The sequence below is a fragment of the Bufo gargarizans genome, chromosome 3 (genome assembly GCF_014858855.1).
Source record: "Bufo gargarizans isolate SCDJY-AF-19 chromosome 3, ASM1485885v1, whole genome shotgun sequence".
In the NCBI taxonomy this organism is placed as follows: domain Eukaryota; kingdom Metazoa; phylum Chordata; class Amphibia; order Anura; family Bufonidae; genus Bufo; species Bufo gargarizans.
In genome coordinates, this window is record NC_058082.1 from 198,332,668 (window position 1) to 198,350,432 (window position 17,765).

Sequence of the window (17,765 nt, forward strand, 5' to 3'; positions counted from 1 at the left end):
TTTTACATCATGTCGAAGGTTGTTTGTGTTTTAGGAAGAGATGACATCTGATGGGAGGAAGGCAAGCTGATACTTTGGACAATGTTTTGCTGGGAAGCCTTGGGTCCTGGCATTCATGTAAATGTTACTCTTAGAGGCACCACCTATGTAAACATTCTTGCAGACCAAAAAAAATGTAATCGGGCAAAAAAACACCATTTGTATTTATAAACCTTTTGTGTACAGAAAGTCCATAAGAGTGAGTATATTTATATTCATGTATGTTAATGAAATGCGTTGCACTCAATGTGAACTTATAAGGTGAGAGCCAATCAACAGTTTAGTGTCAAAATAGTGTCCTTATCAAATGCACATGAAAAATGAGATATGCCAATGATAAAGCCAACGTCGCCAAAAACTACACGCATATAGGCAGCATAGCCTGATAGAAAAATGACCACAGCACAAGATGTACAATATTAGGCTACTTTCACACTTGCGTTCAGAGCGGATCCGTCTGAGACGGATCCGCTCATATAATGCAGATGGTGGATCCGTTCAGAACGGATCCGTCTGCATTATATTGTAAAATAATTCTAAGTGTCAAAGTAGCTTCAGACGGATCCGTCCAGACTTTACATTGAAAGTCAGTGAGCCATAGTGTGTCATATTCAAACGGATCCGTCCCCATTGACTTACATTGTAAGTCTGGACGGATCGGTTTGCCTCCGCACGGCCAGGCGGACACCCGAACGCTGTCCGCCTGCTGAGCGGAGGCTGAACGCTGCCAGACTGATGCATTCTGAGCGGATCCGCGTACACTCAGAATGTATTAGGGCTGGACGGATGCGTTCGGGGCCGCTTGTGAGAGCCTTTAAACGGAACTCACAAGCTGAGCCCCGAACGCTAGTGTGAAAGTAGCCTTAGTCTGATCAAACTACTAACCTATTAAATCATATGTATGGATACTAAATGCAATTGACCAAAAATCAGATCAGGTTGAAAACATGCACTAGGCATACATTGTACACTATTAGGTAACGATGCCTTTTATAGGCAGTTGAGTCTATATAGATGTCACATTGTTGCCTACCCCTACTTGCTTTACCTGTGTGCAAAGATCGCTAAAGGAGTCTCCACCTAAAACAATTGCACCAAGTGGAGTCTCCTGATATTGTTGCAGACCACAACACTGTTCATTTCAGGGTGTTCCACGCTCTACATGTGCCCAGTTCTCGTGATCTGTGGGGGGTCCCAGCAGTAGGACCCCAGCAATCTAATAGTTATCCCCTATCCTTTGGGTAGGGGGATAACACAACATAACTGGAATACGTCTTTAAAGGATCTGTTAATAATGTCTTGGTGCCAGATTTCACAGGACACCTTCAGAGGTCTTGTAGAGTCCTTGTCTCGATGGGTCAGATCTGGTTTGGCACTGTGAAGGAGATCTATATGATATTAGTGGTTTTAACATGATGGCTGATTGATGTATAAGAGTATTGCTGTCCCTGGATATAATGAATCTCTATTGAGAACTAAATAGAGCAGATGTCCTACAAATATAGGACCTACCTTCTGACGGCCTTGAAAGGGGTTGTCACATGATGACAACTTATCCCTTATGTCAAGTATTTCAAACTACGTAAAATGTGAGGCACTTTGCAAACAGATTTTATTAAGGGGTGAGTCCTCTTTAAAGGGGTTTTCCCATCTCAGACAATGGGGGCATATCACTAGAATATGCCCCCATTGTCTGATAGGTGCGGGTCCCACCGCTCGAGAATGGAGCCCTGAAAGTAAAAGGAGGGCGCACTGCGCATGCGCAGCCGCCCTCCATTTATTTCTATGGGGCCACCAAAAATAGCCGAGCCCTGGGTTGGCTATTTCCGTTGGCCTCATAGAAATGAATCAGCGCATAGGCCATGGGAGAGGCGGGATAAGCGCTTGGTGCACGGACGGACCCTGGAAAACCTGGGTTCCTCCAGCCGGAGCGGGGATCGCTCCGTTCTCGATATAGGTGGGGACTTTATTATTATAAGATAGATATATAGAGATATAGATATATATAGATATAGATATAGATATATATATATATATATATATATATATATATATATATATATATATATATATATATATATATATATATATAATCTCTATCTCTATATCTCTATCTCTTCTATTTTTTATATATATATATATATATATATATATATATATATATATCTCTATCTCTAATATGGCATTATTAATTACCTGTCCTCAGTATATAGATCATATCAGATCGGCAGAGGTCTGACTCCGCCATTCCCACCAATCGACTGTTTTAAGAGACTGTGGTTCTGCTACCTCTTCCTAGGCCAGTGATGTCACGTTTATCAGTCCCATGACCTACATATGTGTAGCTCAGTCCCATTCAAGTGAGGGGGCTTGGGCTCCCATACCAAGCACAGCCACATTACAATGTACGGCACTGTGCTTGGTATGTTGTGAGGAGGCCGGAGCACTGTGACTTCTTCAGAGTCTGACCCCCACCGGTCAATATTGTACTCCTGTAAAACCTTGTTAGGCTGGCCAGCACTCGGTAGAGGAGATAAGTATGGCTTTCTTGTTTGTTAATGTTATGTTTCACCTCTTTCCTGCAGGATGTGGTGAACACTCATCCTCACTTAACGTTTTTGCGAGAAGCCTCAGAATTTCATTCCCGGTACATTACCACAGTAAGTAGCTTTTCCATGAGTACTAGTACTACAACAGAGGAAGAGTCTAGTTTCAAAGCCATAAACAGGTTTTCTCAGCGGAAACACCCTTGGCAGTGTGGTCATCCACTCAAAATGATTCTTTCCCAATGACTTTCTTTGACTCGGCAAACCCTTTCTTTTGTTAGTTCAAGAGATTCTGTCATTGAAGAGACACATTTTCAATGGGGAAAAGAGCATGTAAATTTATTAATGTCAACCAGTTTGTGTATTTTTTCCCATCGAGCGTTACGTGTAAGTTTTCCTACACCACTGAGTTTCTTTATTAAGGTCCCTTTCACACGAGCGTGATTTCTGCGAGGGTGCAATGCGTGACGTGAACGCATTGCACCCGCACTGAATCCTGACCTATTCATTTCAATGGGGCTGTGCACATGAGCATTGTTTTTCACGCATCAGTTCTGCGTTGCGTGAAAATCGCAGCATGTTCTATATTCTGCGTTTTTCACGCTGCCCTGCCCCCATAGAAGTGAATGGGGCTGCGTGAATAACGCATTGCATCCGCAAGCAAGTGCGGGTGCGATGCGTTTTTCACTGATGGTTGCTAAGAGATGATGTTTGTAAACATTCTGTTTTTTATCACGCGCATGAAAAACGCATCAAAATGCATTGCACCCGCGCGGAAAAAACTGAGTTTCACTGAACGCACCCTGAACGCATCCGGCCCCAATCTGCAACGCCCGTGTGAAACCAGCCTAAGGCCTCTTTCACACGGGCGTGAGTTTTTTTGCCCGGATAAGAGCCGGGTGCGTTGCGGGAAAATGCGCGATTTTTTTTCTGCGCAAGTGCAAAACATTGTCATGCGTTGCACTCGCGTGAGAAAAATCGCGCATGTTTGGTACCCAAACCCGAACTTCTTCACAGAAGTTCGGGCTTGGGATTGATGTTCTGAAGATTGTATTATTTTCCCTTATAACATGGTTATAAGGGAAAATAATAGCATTCTGAATACGGAATGCATAGTAAAACAGCGCTAGAGGGGTTAAAAAATAAATAAATAATTTAACTCCCCTTAGTCCACTTGCTCACGAAGCCCGGCATCTCCTTGTGTCTCCGCTGCTGATGAACAGGACCTGGGGTGAGCTGCTCCATTAAATACAGGTTAAGGACCTTCGATGACGTCACTCCGGTCATCACATGGTCTTTTACCATGGTGAATCACCATGGTAAAAGATCATGTGACGTACCATGTGATGACCGGAGTGACGTCATCGAAGGTCCTTAACCTGTATTTAATGGAGCAGCTCACCCCAGGTCCTGTTCATCAGCAGCGGAGACACAAGGAGATGCCGGGCTTCGTGAGCAAGTGGACTAAGGGGAGTTAAATTATTTATTTATTTTTTAACCCCTCTAGCGCTGTTTTACTATGCATTCTGTATTCAGAATGCTATTATTTTCCCTTATAACCATGTTATAAGGGAAAATAATAATGATCGGGTCTCCATCCCGATGGTCTCCTAGCAACCATGCGTGCAAATCGCACGGCATCCGTACTTGCTTGCGGATGCCATCCGATTTTCACACACCCCATTCACTTCTATGGGGCCTGCGTCACGTCAAAATCGGACAATATAGAGCATGCTGCGATTTCAACTGAACGCACAAGTGATGCGTTAAAAACATCGCTCATGTGCACAGCCCCATAGAAATGAATGGGTCAGGATTTAGTGCGGGTGCCATACGTTCGCCGCACTGATCGCACCCGCATGGAAAACTCGCCCGTGTGAAAGGGGCCTAAGAGTCAGTACCCCTCTCCCTGACCTGTATAAAAAGCATCTTCTTCAGCCAACCAGTGCCCTGCCCTTTGATGAGGGGAAGTGTTGGTTCGGCTAATTTGCGCGTTGGTTAGCGATTTTTAGATCTGGCAGTCTCGCAGCGGTTTTTGTCTGGCTGATTCGCAGCACGTTGGCTAGTTCAAGCCAGATCTCCTCCAGTCCCCATTTTAGTGAAAATGCCAGCGGGTGTCGGGTAGCTCCCCTGTCGGAGATGTCTAACGCAAATGTGAAATTAGTCTTGGTTATAAAAAAGAAATAAAAATAGGTAATATGCAGCAAATCAGATGCGTATAGAACAAGTCTGATCTGTTGGGAATATGGCTGAACCCTCATAGCCTGGTGTTATTGAGGACTGTAAACCCAATGGTACTTCTGCTCTGTATGGCTTCCTCCATATTTGAGTCGGCTATGAGAACAGCTATGCAGGATCTGTTCTCGTAGGAAGGGGATTTACATGGTTACCATCCGGGGGTTCAGTGCTTTTGACCGCAATTATAGAGATGTTCTTGGAGTCAATTGGAGCAATTCTGTGCTGAAGAATCTTTTTATGTGATCCTAGGTAGTTCAGAGGATATTCTACATTGTAAACCGGTCATGGACTGGTCGAATCACATGTGCGGAGCTCAGGAAAAGCAACTTTCTGCAGGTGAGTATACTATGATCACCTCTGTACAGCTTGTATGGGGTTAATATGAATGATCCTCAGTGTGTCCTTGGATAGGGCTACATGGGGCAACACTGACACCACTGTGATGTGACCAAAAGCAGCTGCGGCATGTGGCCGTGGTTTTCAATTAAGTGGCCACGTGTTTTTACTTGTAAATAGCTGTTTTCTGGCAATATCGTTCAGATAAGTGATGCCCCCTGTGGCCCTCCCCTTATAGTACAGCATTATTTCCAGAAGCACTTCCAAGTATCTTTGGGGACACATGCAGGTTTATTCTGCTTGATTAATGTGTGATATGACGCAGATCTATTGTTCCTGATCAGGTGTTTGTGTGTAAATTGTCTTCGAGGGAAGTACTTGTACATATTGCCTTATTCCTACAAAGCACCGTATTCCTATAGGGGTTGTCCCCGAGTGGTTACTGCAGTGCTGCTCCCATTCACTTCAACGGGAGAAGTTCTGCAGTTACCAGTTCTATCCACTACACAATGGACAGAGCTGTGTAGTTCCAGAGCTACAAGGTAACAGCTGATTGGCGGGAATTGGTCAATATCCTAAAAAGGGGTTTTCAGGGAATGGGAATCAGTCTGCCTTTTGCTTTCCTTCTTGAGCATGGCTATGTCTGGCTTTGCAGCTCAGTGACTTTCACTTGGGGCTAAACTAAAATACCAGACATACATTCCTTGAACTTGGTTGCCTGCTTTTTTTTTTTTTTCTCCTATTAATGACCTATCCTCAGGATCAGATCAGCGGACGAATGGCCTCCTGGCGCTCCCACCTGTTAGCTTATTGAAGAGAAAGCGGTGCTCGTACGAGCGCAGCCTTCTCTTTACTGTTAACCTGGTCGTCGCCACAACCGCAGCAGTGAACAGGTGTAATTACAACTATGCCGTCCCCTTTCACTTCTATGGGACGGCTGATCGGTGGGGATGCTGGGATTTTTTTGGAGCACTCCGTTAAGTTTTGGCCCCATTGACATTGAATAGGGACTAAACAGAAGCGTTTTTTTCTTTTGGGTATTGAGACGCTATGACGGATCTCAATACTGGAAAATATTAACGCTAGTGTGAAACTAGTCTAAGTCTATGGTGCCTGATCCATTGTGTGTGTGGTTTTTTGTTTTTGTTTTTTTTGACTTAACACAACTGCATCCAGCCAAAATGGAGCCTTTTAATTTAGGTTTTGAGATCCACTGCTGGAACTCAAAACTTGAATTAAAAACTCAGATGTGAAAGAAGCCTAAGTTATAAAGTAACAAAGACTTTGACCAAGTATAAGGGCTGTTATACAGTCCGATGGCTGATATAAAATCAGGAATGACTTCTGTTCCAGAACACTCATTAGCCTAAGGCTAGTTTCACACTAGCGTTCGGCTGTCCGCTCGTGAGCTCCGTTTGAAGGGGCTCACGAGCGGACCCGAACGCTTCCGTCCAGCCCTGATGCAGTCTGAATGGATGAGCATCCGCTCAGACTGCATCAGTCTGGCGGCGTTCAGCCTCCGCTCCGCAGGCGGACAGCTGAACGCTGCTTGCAGCGTTCGGGTGTTCGCCTGGCCGTGCGGAGGCGTGCGGATGCGTCCAGACTTACAATGTAAGTCAATGGGGACGGATCCGTTTGAAGATGCCACAATATGGCTCAATCTTCAAACTGATCTGTCCCCCATTGACTTTCAATGTAAAAGTCTGGACGGATCCGCTCAGGCTAATTTCACACTTAGCCATTTTTTGCCAATATAATGCAGACGGATCCGTTCTGAACGGAGCCTCCGTCTGCATTAATATGAGCGGATCCGTTCAGAACGGATCCGATCGAACGCTAGTGTGAAAGTAGCCTGACTCTTTTTCCATCCATTAATTGTCATTCGCTCCTTATCTTTTCAGCATGTGGCACTTCTGGAAGAGGAAGACATCAATCAGTCAACTGACTATTTTTCATATGAGCATTTTTATGTCATCTACTGCAAGTTCTGGGAGCTGGATGTTGACCATGACTTGTACGTTGATGAGCAGGACCTGTCTAAACACAACGACCATGGTAAAGTAATCTTTTCCTTTTTTCTTCTATTTTACACTGGACTAGCTCTATTCTTTCTCGCTCCTGGTACTGTGTGTGTATAGAAAAGGGGACGAGTCCTGTGTAAGATCTCCCAAAAACCTTCATAATATTAGGTGTGTTGTGTACAGTGGATTGGGACACGTGTGCCATTTGCAGGGTTTGTTATAAAGCAATGCTGTTGTACTAATTTGTTTGTTTTTATTTTAACCACAGCAATATCAAGTAGAATTATTGAAAGAATCTTCTCTGGAGCAGTAACACGGTCAGTATATTATTCCGTTCCTCATCTCTACTGTACACTTTACTGTGGCTTTTACATATCTTTGTGCCTGCTTTAATATATTGGTTGAAATGGTGTAAGCGCCAGCAATGTTCAAAGTTCACATAATTGATTTCTAACTCCTTTAGTTTTTTGTATTTTTTGTTTTTTCATCCACCACCTTCAACGATCCATAATGTTTTTACTTTTCCATTCACGTACCCATGTGAGGACTTATTTTTTGCATTTGCAGGACACGTTCTTTCTTTTAATGGCCCCATTTAATTAACCATATTTTGTATTGGAAAATGCTAAATTCTTTGTGGGGTCAAATTGCAACGAAAAATGCAATTCCACTATATTGTTTTTTGGTTTAGTGTTTACAGCGTTCACTGTGCACTAAGAATGACATGACAGCCACACTCTGCAGGTCAGTACGATTAGAGCGATACCAAATTTATTCAGTTTCCATTATTTTTTACTACTAAAGCATAAAAACCTGTTTTTTTTTTTTTTTTTTTTTAGTTTTTCTCAGTCTACAGCGCTGTCTGAGGGCTCATTGTTTACATGGCGAGCAGTAGTTTTTATTGATTCCGCATGCTTTCCCCTTGTAATAATTCTGGAGCATCTATTCTTATGGCTCTATGTTGTGCCGTTCCTTTATTATTCCTGCTAGAAGTTATGAATGAACTGCCAGCAGCTTGCAGTAAGGGTACAGGGGGGTTGGGGATGCACAATGGCAGCACTGATTGGACACAGCATCTACTGGTAAAACCCAGAACAGCCTTTACTGCAGATTGCTGGCAACATATTTGTAAACTTCTAGCAGGAATAATGAAGGAATGGCACACCATAGAGTTGAAAGAACAGATGCTCCAGAAATGTTGTTACCTGGCAAATGCAAGTAGTTACTAAAACTGACACGTCAAGAGAGGTAACAGGTCCTCTTTCAGCAGTTGGACACATTGGAGCAGCTGTAGAAACCTTTTGCCTTCGTCCTCATCTGCTGTACAGATGCAGCTATTAGCAGCCATTTAAACTATTTTATTACAAAATGTATAAAAACTATACATATGGTAGTCACTATTTAAATCCAGTTCATCATGTAAAATCCTCAAAAGGGTATTCCAGTTATAAAAAGTTATCGCCAAGGCTACTTTGACACTCTCATTTGATGCGGATTCGTCATGGATCTGCACAGACGGATCCGTTCAGAACTGATCCGTTTATATTATCTTTAACATAGCCAAGGCGGATCAGTCTTGAACACCATTGAAAGTCAATGGAGGACGGATCCGTTTTAGATTGGGTCATAGAAAACGGATCCATCCCCATTGACTTGCATTGTGTGTCAGAACGGATCCGTTTGGCTCAGGTTCGTCAGCAGCGGTTTGGTGTCCGCCTCCAAAGCGGAATGGAGACGGAACTGAGGCAAACTGATGCATTCTGAGCGGATCCTTTTCCGTTCAGAATGCATTAGGGCAAAACTGATCCGTTTTGGATCGCTTGCGAGAGCCCTGAACAGACCTCCCAAACGGAAAGCCAAAACAGCAGCGTGAAAGTAGCTTTAGGCCGAATGCACACGGCCGTGAGCTGTCCGTGGAAGCGCGGCCTGGATTCCTGCTGAGAGCAGGAGCGCACGGCGTCATTGGTTGCTATGACGCCGTGCGCTCCCTGCTGCCGCCGCAATACAGTAATACACTGGTATGATCTATACCAGTGTATTACTGTACTGTAGCGGCAGCAGGGAGCGCACGGCGTCATAGCAACCAATGACGCCATGCGCTCCTGCTCTCAGCAGGAATCCAGGCCACGGTTCCACGGACCGCTCACGGCCGTGTGCATTCGGCCTTATCCACACATTTCCGCAACTCGAGCCATCTCCAGCAAGTACTTACTGCGGTTTCCTCATGGGAATACCCCTTTTAAATACACTGTGTGTTAGTCTACAAATACTATAAAGGTCTAATTTATATTGAAAAGTCTGTCTTCAAATGAATGGGTTATCCTGTATTTCACACATTTGATTTATTGACTTTTTTTAATCTTTACATTTCTGGTTGGTTGATCTTAAATACTGACTGGTTTGTTTTTATGCTGTCTCCTAGTGGTCGAAAAGCACAAAAAGAAGGAAAGATTAGCTATGCAGACTTTGTGTGGTTTCTGTTATCTGAAGAGGACAAGAAAACACGGACAAGGTAAGTCCCACAAGATGCATTGCTTTCTGGGTGCACATAAGTGTCTGTTCTTGGAGTTATTGATTTTGCCATCTTTCAGCATTGAGTACTGGTTTCGCTGTATGGACCTCGATGGAGATGGAGTGTTGTCAATGTATGAGTTGGAGTACTTCTATGAAGAACAATGTCAGAAGATGGAGAGCATGGCTATTGAGCCCTTACCATTTGAGGACTGTCTATGTCAAATGTTGGATCTTGTCAAACCTCAGAGTGATGGTATGTATCAGGTTCATGTTAATTATTTTTTATTACTTCTGACCACTTCTATACATTTATGGTTGAATTATTACACTTGTGTAGGAATGGTTGTGCAAGATGATGTTGATGTGGAGGTATTTGACAGCATTTAAGTATCCTTCATGATGTCCTCTTCTCCAAAGGTAAAATTACACTCTATGACTTGAAGAAATGCAAACAAGCAAATCTGTTTTTTGACACTTTCATAAATCTTGACAAGTATTTGGACCATGAACAAAAGGATCCATTTTCTGTACTGCGGGTAAGTGATGAACAGTCCGCATCAAGTATACAGAGGTAAGGGTTTGGGATGTTAACCAGACAAAAATGATTGTTGTTCTCCTGTAGGTTGGAGAAAATGAAGGACAAGAACTTTCAGACTGGGAAAAATATGCTGCTGAAGAATATGCCATCTTAGTAGCTGAAGAGGCCGCCACAGAACAATGGAATGATGGGTAGGAAGAAAAAAACCTGGATTATGGACTATGCAGTATTGTATGGTCTTATTGATCCCTTTTAATTAGAGTATCCGCTATTTACATAGTCGTACTTGTAAGATTAAACCCAGTTATGGTAGAGAGAACACCACATTACTCCTTAGGACTACAAGCCTTTTCTCTTCTCATTCATTTTTAAGCAGTATTAATAATTCTGAGACATTTAGGACAGAACTTTAGAAGACCATGTTAGAATATATTGGTAAAATATTTTAGGCTATGCTTCCCTGCCCCAGAGATACATTCCAGTTTTCCAGGGTGAACTGGGCCTATTTTATCACTATTTTTCTATGTCAGGTGTGACTCTGAATTAAATGCTTTGGAGATGGATAAAAGAGCTTTCTTGGATCTCGCTTCTGAAGAGTCACAAGTGGACATTGAGTATGACTATGAAGATGACTTTGAATAAACTGAACAGTAAAGAAGGACCCAGCAGCTGGTCTGCCATGTGTATTTGCTGTGGACAGCACTTTATATATGTAATATAGAAGAACTGCAACAATCATCAGTGACTTACAAAGCGATGATTTATTTATTGCTAAAAAGCTATTTATTGATGTTGGTCACATTTATTTTGCTGTGCTATGTCGTGAGTCCTGCATTTCAATGATGTGAATACGTTCTGATTTACATGTGCAAACCCCATGTTTGTTAATGAGTTGTAAACGGGCAACATGTATGCTAACCAATACTTAAAGGCATGTTCCAAAGGACATATGTGGCAAGCAATAAAGATTACACGTATAGAACTCAAATCTTTAGGGCTTTCCAGTGACCTGTGAGAACTCCTGATCTTGGTAATCCTGTCTGTCGTTTTGGATAGAAAGGTGTTTTTTTTTTTTTTTTTTTTTTTTTAAATCCTCTCTCATTTTGTTCTAGTCGTGCCAGCATATGCTGATCCTATGCTGAGCTGTTTGCTTAGGCAGCATATCCTATAGAACCCATTTGCTTTGGTGTCGTTCTTGTCACATTCCATTTTGTAACAGGACCCATCAATGAAAGACTTTTGTTGTATTCTCCAAAAGAGAACAAAACTATTTGGTATAGTGCCTTTAAATGTATATATGTAAATACCAGCATTTTTTTTCCATTATTTTAATATTGCATTGGATAAAACTACATATGTAAATATTTGCTGTGTAGAAATGTTTAAAAGACTTTATGAATTTATATATTGTAATTTCAAATAAACTATATTTTGCACACAGTGTTATAAAGCCTGTAACAATGAGGTTTTTCATGTGAGTTGTATGTCTGTGTGACTAGCATAAGACAGTTTACTGTCTGGCGTGTGCTTTCTGTGTAGTCTATGGACAGCACACATACTTACTGATTTTAAGGTGTTCACATATCAGTAGTTTCTCACTGACCATCTGCACTACTTTGGTCTGCAATCAGGCCAAGCACACCTACTGAAGTCTACTGGTCAGTGAAAAACCACTAACCTAACACAGATGGCATCCGCGTTTGGTCCATTTTTCACTGCACACCGATGTTCTTTAAAAGGGTTATCCAAGACTATTAAATGCCCCCCATACGCCCAGGCCCCTCACACTGAATATACTTACCTGGCTCCCCGCGCCGCTCATAGTCTCTGTGCTCGGATGAAAACATCCGGTGCCGGGGGGGGGGGGCAGCCAATGGCAGATGGGGATGAGCTAGGGAGGCTCCTCCCCCGACACCGGATGTTTTCATCCGCGCACAGAGACTATGAGCAGCGTGAGGAGCCAGGTAAGTATATTCAGTGTGAGGGGCTCGGACGTATAGGTGTCATTTCAATAGTCTTGGATAACCCCTTTAAGTTAATTTTCAACTGAGCAGTGTCCTTGGAATACAGATGGCACATGGACCAAACCTTGATTTTCATGGGTGAAACATGTACGGGTTTTCCACAGATGACATTTCTGAATACGAAAATGTGACAGATGCCTAAGGTTTTTTTTTCTTGGGACCAATGGGTGACATCTATTACTGAATGCCTATACAGTGGCATATGTTGGAGTCTCCTGTCTGAGGCATACATGTGATGTAAGAATCAGATGTGATGTGACCAGAGCCTGAGGCCTGTTTTTCTCAAAAGCTGCAAAGGCCAATGTCACATTCGTCACAAAAATAGTTTGAACTTCTAGGCAAGTTCACCTATTTCTTGCTCTTCAGCTAGGCTTCTGAAGGCTATATTTGTGTACTCTAAGTAGGGCTTGTGGACTTATTAAACGTCTCTCATAATGAACAGTTACTTATTTTAATAATCTTCTGATATGTTATACAGACTTGTTACAAAATTTGACCACTCTGGGTGCTGGGTCACCAATTGATCCTTAAACTGAAATGGGAAATGGGAAAGCTGAGCGCTGTACCCCATCGTTTCTGTTCGGCTTGGCTTCCATAGAGTGTGGAGTACAGACTCCTAGAAAGTCTATCAAGTCAAGCAGAGCCTAACCATATTGCGCAGCGCTTCTGTCCCTTTGCTTTAAGATCAGTGAGATTACAGCACCTGTACCTCCACCATTCAAAACCTAGAACATGTCAGAAGCTCAAGGAACACATTCCAACTTGCTTCTCCACATTGAAGGGTTTCTAAGTAGCAAATATTACATTAGCGTACATAAAATCACTCACAGACTAGTGCACGGTTCTAACGGTGCCCCAGCATTAACAAAGCTTCCCTGTATTTCAAGCTTTTAGCATCTTGCTTTAATTGGGGTTATCAAAACCCGTCCCTTACAGCATTCAAATGTATGGGCTGCGCTGAGGTGAAATTTGTTAAGTCCCAAGTCTCACGAGACTTCGGTGAAGAACTTCAGTCTTCAAATGTACAACTTGAAAACCATTATAAAACAGTAATCCGAAGACTGCTTCGGTACTGACTGGTACCTCGGCGGCATCAGAGGGATCAAATGACCTGGATCAGAGTCATCTGCTGCATTTCGTGTAAGAGTTAACAGGAATTAAAACAGGAATATTTTTATTTTTTTTCCCCAGTTCCTCTGAAATCAAAGCAGATTTGAATAAGTCCCTTTTAAAGAGGTCGTCTCACTTCAGCAAATAGCATTTATTATGTAAAGATTGAAAGTTAATACAAGGCACTTACTAATGTATTGTGATTGTCCATATTGCCTTCTTTGCTGGATTTGATTCATTTTTCCATCACATTATACACTGCTCGTTTCCATGGTTACAGACCACCCTGCAACCCATCAGTGGTGGTCATGCTTCCACAATACAGTAAAAAAAAAACACCAGCCTATGTGCGCTCCTATGATCCCGGTAGGTGTGCAAGCACAGCTACTGCTGCTCGATATGCAGGGTGGTTGTAACTATGGAAACGAGCAGTGTATAATGTGATGGACAAATGAATCCAGCCAGCAAAGGAGGCAATATGGCCAGTCATAATACATTAGTAAGTGTCGTGTATTTACTTTCTCTACATGATAAATGCCATTTACTGAAGTGACATCTGAAAAGGAGGTATTCGTTATAACTTTACATTTGTGAGTACCTTAATAATACCACTCAGTAATTGTGACACAAATTAGGTGGAATGAAAACATGCTTTATTAAAAAATATATTGTCTGTTCAAAGAATGAGTTCCAGTACAAAATGTGTCCCATTGTGATGAAAATGCAAATATCAGAAATATACATATATTACATTATTTTGTATTTCTAAATGTAAGCGCTATAAATGTGCTTCACACAATTCTAGGGCCAGTGGTCTCATTTAAGGCCTCATGCACATGACAGAATTTTTCATCCGTGTGCTGTCCACTTTTTTTGTTTGTTTGTGGGTAGCACACTGACCTATTAATTTCTATAGAGCCATGCACGCATACGTTTTTGTTTTGTTTTTTGCTTTGTGGATCAGTGTGGCCGTTACAAATGTGTACAAGAATAGTCCTTTCTGTTCATGGGTGTGAGGAAAGATGCACATGGAAGGTATCCATATTTTGCAGATGCGTGGTTGGCAAACCAAAATACAGAGGCTGCTGCGTGCATGAGGCCTTAAGAAGTAGATGTTATGTTCATTATGTGGCTGGAAGATCTTGAAAAAAATTGATATCTCACAGTACATCATGTCGGCAGATCCGACACTATATGTGACAGATCCCTTTTAAGAAAGTAAAGCCATACACTTGAAATGGCTGAAAATATTTTCATTTGTCAGTTGTTTCACAATATTCAATTTGATTGACAACTGTTAATAGCAATAATGGTAAATAGTAATTTAGGTAAAGTCAATATTTTTTTGAAGATGGGTAGATGGAAATTCTGAAAAAAAAAGTTGAGTAGCTGTGTCAGCAAGTTACTGTACAGGCCTGCTGTATTCTTGTTTCCAAGCACCACTGTCATCTCTATGGATGAGTTGCTAGTTCTCAGGGCTCATGCAGACGGCCGTGTGCTGTCCGCAAAAATGTGGATGCATTTTTTTGCAGACCGTTCAGTATGTCTGCAAAAAAAGGATTGCATTCTGCATTTTTGCGGACCCATAGATTTCAGTGGGGCCACATCCTGATTTTCACTGACAAGTATAGGACATGTTTATTTGGTTTGCGGAGCCATGGAAGTGAATTGTTCTGCATCTGATCCGCAAAAAAACGGATCCATTTTTGCAGACAGCATACGGCCGTCTGAATATGAGCCCTTATTCAAAGCTAGGTTCTCACTTATGTTTCTGATTAAAAAGAAACTGAACACATCTGATCCTGTTCAAGTCTATAGGACTCTTTATCACTCTGTCCATCCTCTATGTCTCGGTAGCAGAAGTAATGGGATGTTGTGTCACAAAAAAAAGCTATAAGTCTCCCACTACAATAAATGGGATGCGAGTCCAGTCATGTAGCTCTGGTGGCACAAATTGTGACTCAATTCTTCTGCCACGGCCAAAGGACTCAATCAGCCAGATGTAATGCAGCCAAGTCTGGGACTTGCAGCTATATTATGGCTGCCTGAATGGGGACTTAGAGAGGTTTTCCAGTTTCCCATACTGATGACCTATTCTCAGGATAGGACATCAATATCAGATCTGCGGGGGTCCACACACAAGCCAATCAGCTGTTTGCAAAGAATGCATTCAAGTGAATGGGACAAGGCAGTTGTAATTCCACTGTTCCACCACTGCAATGTCGACTGAGCAGGTAACTGTGATGAGAATGAGTATGGGTGGTGAGTTTTCTTCAAACAGCAGATCAACGGTGATGCTGGGAGTCAGACCCCTGCCGATCTGATATTGATGACCTATCCTAACAATAGGTCAATATGAGAAAACCAATCAACCCCTTTAAGGGAAATTTCCTAAACCTGATATTGTCACACAAGTTTAGTGGTGTTTTGTAGAAGAAAAAAATAAAAAAAAACAACCCATCAAAGCCAAACTCGTATGCAAAAATGGCTAATACCAGCCAAACCAGTCTGTAGCCTGCATTGTTTCTAGCTCCTCATCATTAGAGAGTAGGGTGCTGGATGAGATGCCTTAGATGATGGGCTAGTTTTCATACCTTCCAAACCCCCCCCCCCCCCCCCCCCCCCCCCCCACTGTGTCGTCAATGAGAAACCGCAATCCCTCCCCTCCTGATATGCAACAGAGGAAGATTAAATCACACTACATAGGTGCAGCGTAAAGAAAACCATAGAAACAGCATTTGTTCATGGTCCAGTCTGGATTACCTGACGGTCTATACTGAGATGGAGGTCCTGGAATACACCTACAAGTTACTTGTATAGCTGCATTCAGACTGTAGCGGCAGTAGAAGTGGGAACACATCTAGCATTAGGTGGGTGTATTTTCACATTGCTTCACTGCACTTCCATTTAGGTAACCTGGAGCAGATATTAAATAGGGTAAATTACTCTTACCATTAATTGTTTTCCATTAGCCTCCCCAACGGCACTGACAGGAGGGTGTCCCCACCCACTGAACATAAAACAACAAAGGAGCTCCAGATTATAAAGGCCTCCTCTCCATACCTAAGCCAGTTAATAACCAAGGACACAGAAAATTATGCAAAAAAGATTATTATTAATCGAACATAATACAATCCACCATGGTAATTATACTTCACCAAAAACAAATAAGGGGGAAAACCCAGTGCTGTTGGGGAGGCCAATGGAAAAATCCAATTGCCGGTAAGAGTAATTTACCCTTTTCCCCGGCACCTCCCCAACTGCACTAACAGGAGGAATAACAGAGAATGAATATGTTTTAGGGAGGGACTACTGTAGAAAGGATTCTACGCCCGAAGGACAAGTCCTGATTTTAGGTCACATCCAGCCTGTAGTGCTTAAAAAAGGTCATGGGATTAGCCCAGGCAGCTGCTTTGCAGATCTGTTAGATTGGTATAGCAGTGTTTTCTGCTCAGGAGGCTGACATGGCCCGAGTCGAGTGAGCCTTGAGTCCTGCTGGGGAAACTAGATTCTTGTTATAAGAAAGTGAGATAGCGTCTCCTATCCACTAAGCAATCGTAGGTTTCCTGGCTGCTAGACCTTTATTAGGACCCCTGGAACTGGATAAAGAGGTGGTCCGACTGTCTGAACTGCTTTGTTCTGTTCAGATAACATAGTAGGCAACGTCTTATATCTAGATTGTGGAACGTCCTCTCTTGGTACCTGGTAGGTGAATCACAGAAGGACGGCAGAACAACTTCCAGATTACGATGGAATTTTGAAACCACTTTTGGAAGGAAAGCTGGGCAGTGCTTTAGGATTATACGGTCATCTAAAATTTTAAGATACGGAGCACGACAAGAGAGGGCCTGGATCTAACCCACCCTTCTAGCAGTTGTTATGGCCAGAAGAAAGGCGATCTTAAGTGACAAAAGCTTCATGGAAATACTGTCAATAGGTTTGATCGGTGACTCCATTAAGACTGCAAGGCCTCTTTCACACGGGCGTCGCGTGTGAGGGCCAGATAGGAAGCGGATGTGTTGCGGGAAAATGCGCGATTTTTCAGCGAGAGTGCAAAGCGTTTTAATGAGTGAGAAAAATCAGCATGTTTGGTACCCGGACTTCTTCACAGATGTTCAGGTTTGGGTTAGGTGTTGTGTAGATTATAACCATGGTGAGTGATGGATCATGTGACGGACCATGTAATGGTTATTTACAGTTGGTCACTGGGACCAGAAGTTGTCTCTAAGTTTACATGTGTTACTTATCCCTATATATAAAATGTAACGTTTATTTCTTTGTCACTAAAAATTCCTACCTATGACTGACATTTTAAAATGATCAGCTGTGTCTGCAATTTCCGCTTGTTATTGCCTGGTTTTTGCAATGGGGCTAACTATAGGGCCCTCACTTCATTCTG

General features: G+C 42.5%; 2 protein-coding genes across 7 annotated transcripts in view; one reads left to right on the forward strand and one right to left on the reverse strand.

Moving 5' to 3' along the window:
- PPP2R3B (protein phosphatase 2 regulatory subunit B''beta) overlaps positions 1 to 11,678 on the forward strand; it is an 80,693-nt gene extending 69,015 nt beyond the window's left edge. For 2 of the 3 annotated variants that reach the window (XM_044287141.1, XM_044287143.1), the window contains 9 exons: positions 2,625 to 2,699; positions 5,073 to 5,159; positions 7,061 to 7,214; positions 7,449 to 7,497; positions 9,603 to 9,692; positions 9,772 to 9,947; positions 10,112 to 10,230; positions 10,317 to 10,423; positions 10,763 to 11,678. In XM_044287141.1, coding sequence (XP_044143076.1) covers positions 2,625 to 2,699; positions 5,073 to 5,159; positions 7,061 to 7,214; positions 7,449 to 7,497; positions 9,603 to 9,692; positions 9,772 to 9,947; positions 10,112 to 10,230; positions 10,317 to 10,423; positions 10,763 to 10,874 — 969 coding nt within the window. In that variant the 3' untranslated portion in view covers positions 10,875 to 11,678. Of the gene's footprint in view, positions 1 to 2,624; positions 2,700 to 5,072; positions 5,160 to 7,060; positions 7,215 to 7,448; positions 7,498 to 9,602; positions 9,693 to 9,771; positions 9,948 to 10,111; positions 10,231 to 10,316 lie in introns of all 3 variants that reach the window. The other variant, XM_044287142.1, reaches the window with a different exon arrangement.
- Positions 11,679 to 16,005: 4,327 nt separating this feature from the next.
- Positions 16,006 to 17,765, reverse strand: part of LOC122930933 (cohesin subunit SA-2-like) — a 105,279-nt gene continuing 103,519 nt past the window's right edge. For all 4 annotated transcript variants that reach the window (XM_044284657.1, XM_044284659.1, XM_044284655.1 and 1 more), the window contains exon 33: positions 16,006 to 16,282. The gene's annotated coding sequence lies outside the window, so the exon portion shown is untranslated. The remainder of the gene's footprint in view (positions 16,283 to 17,765) is intronic.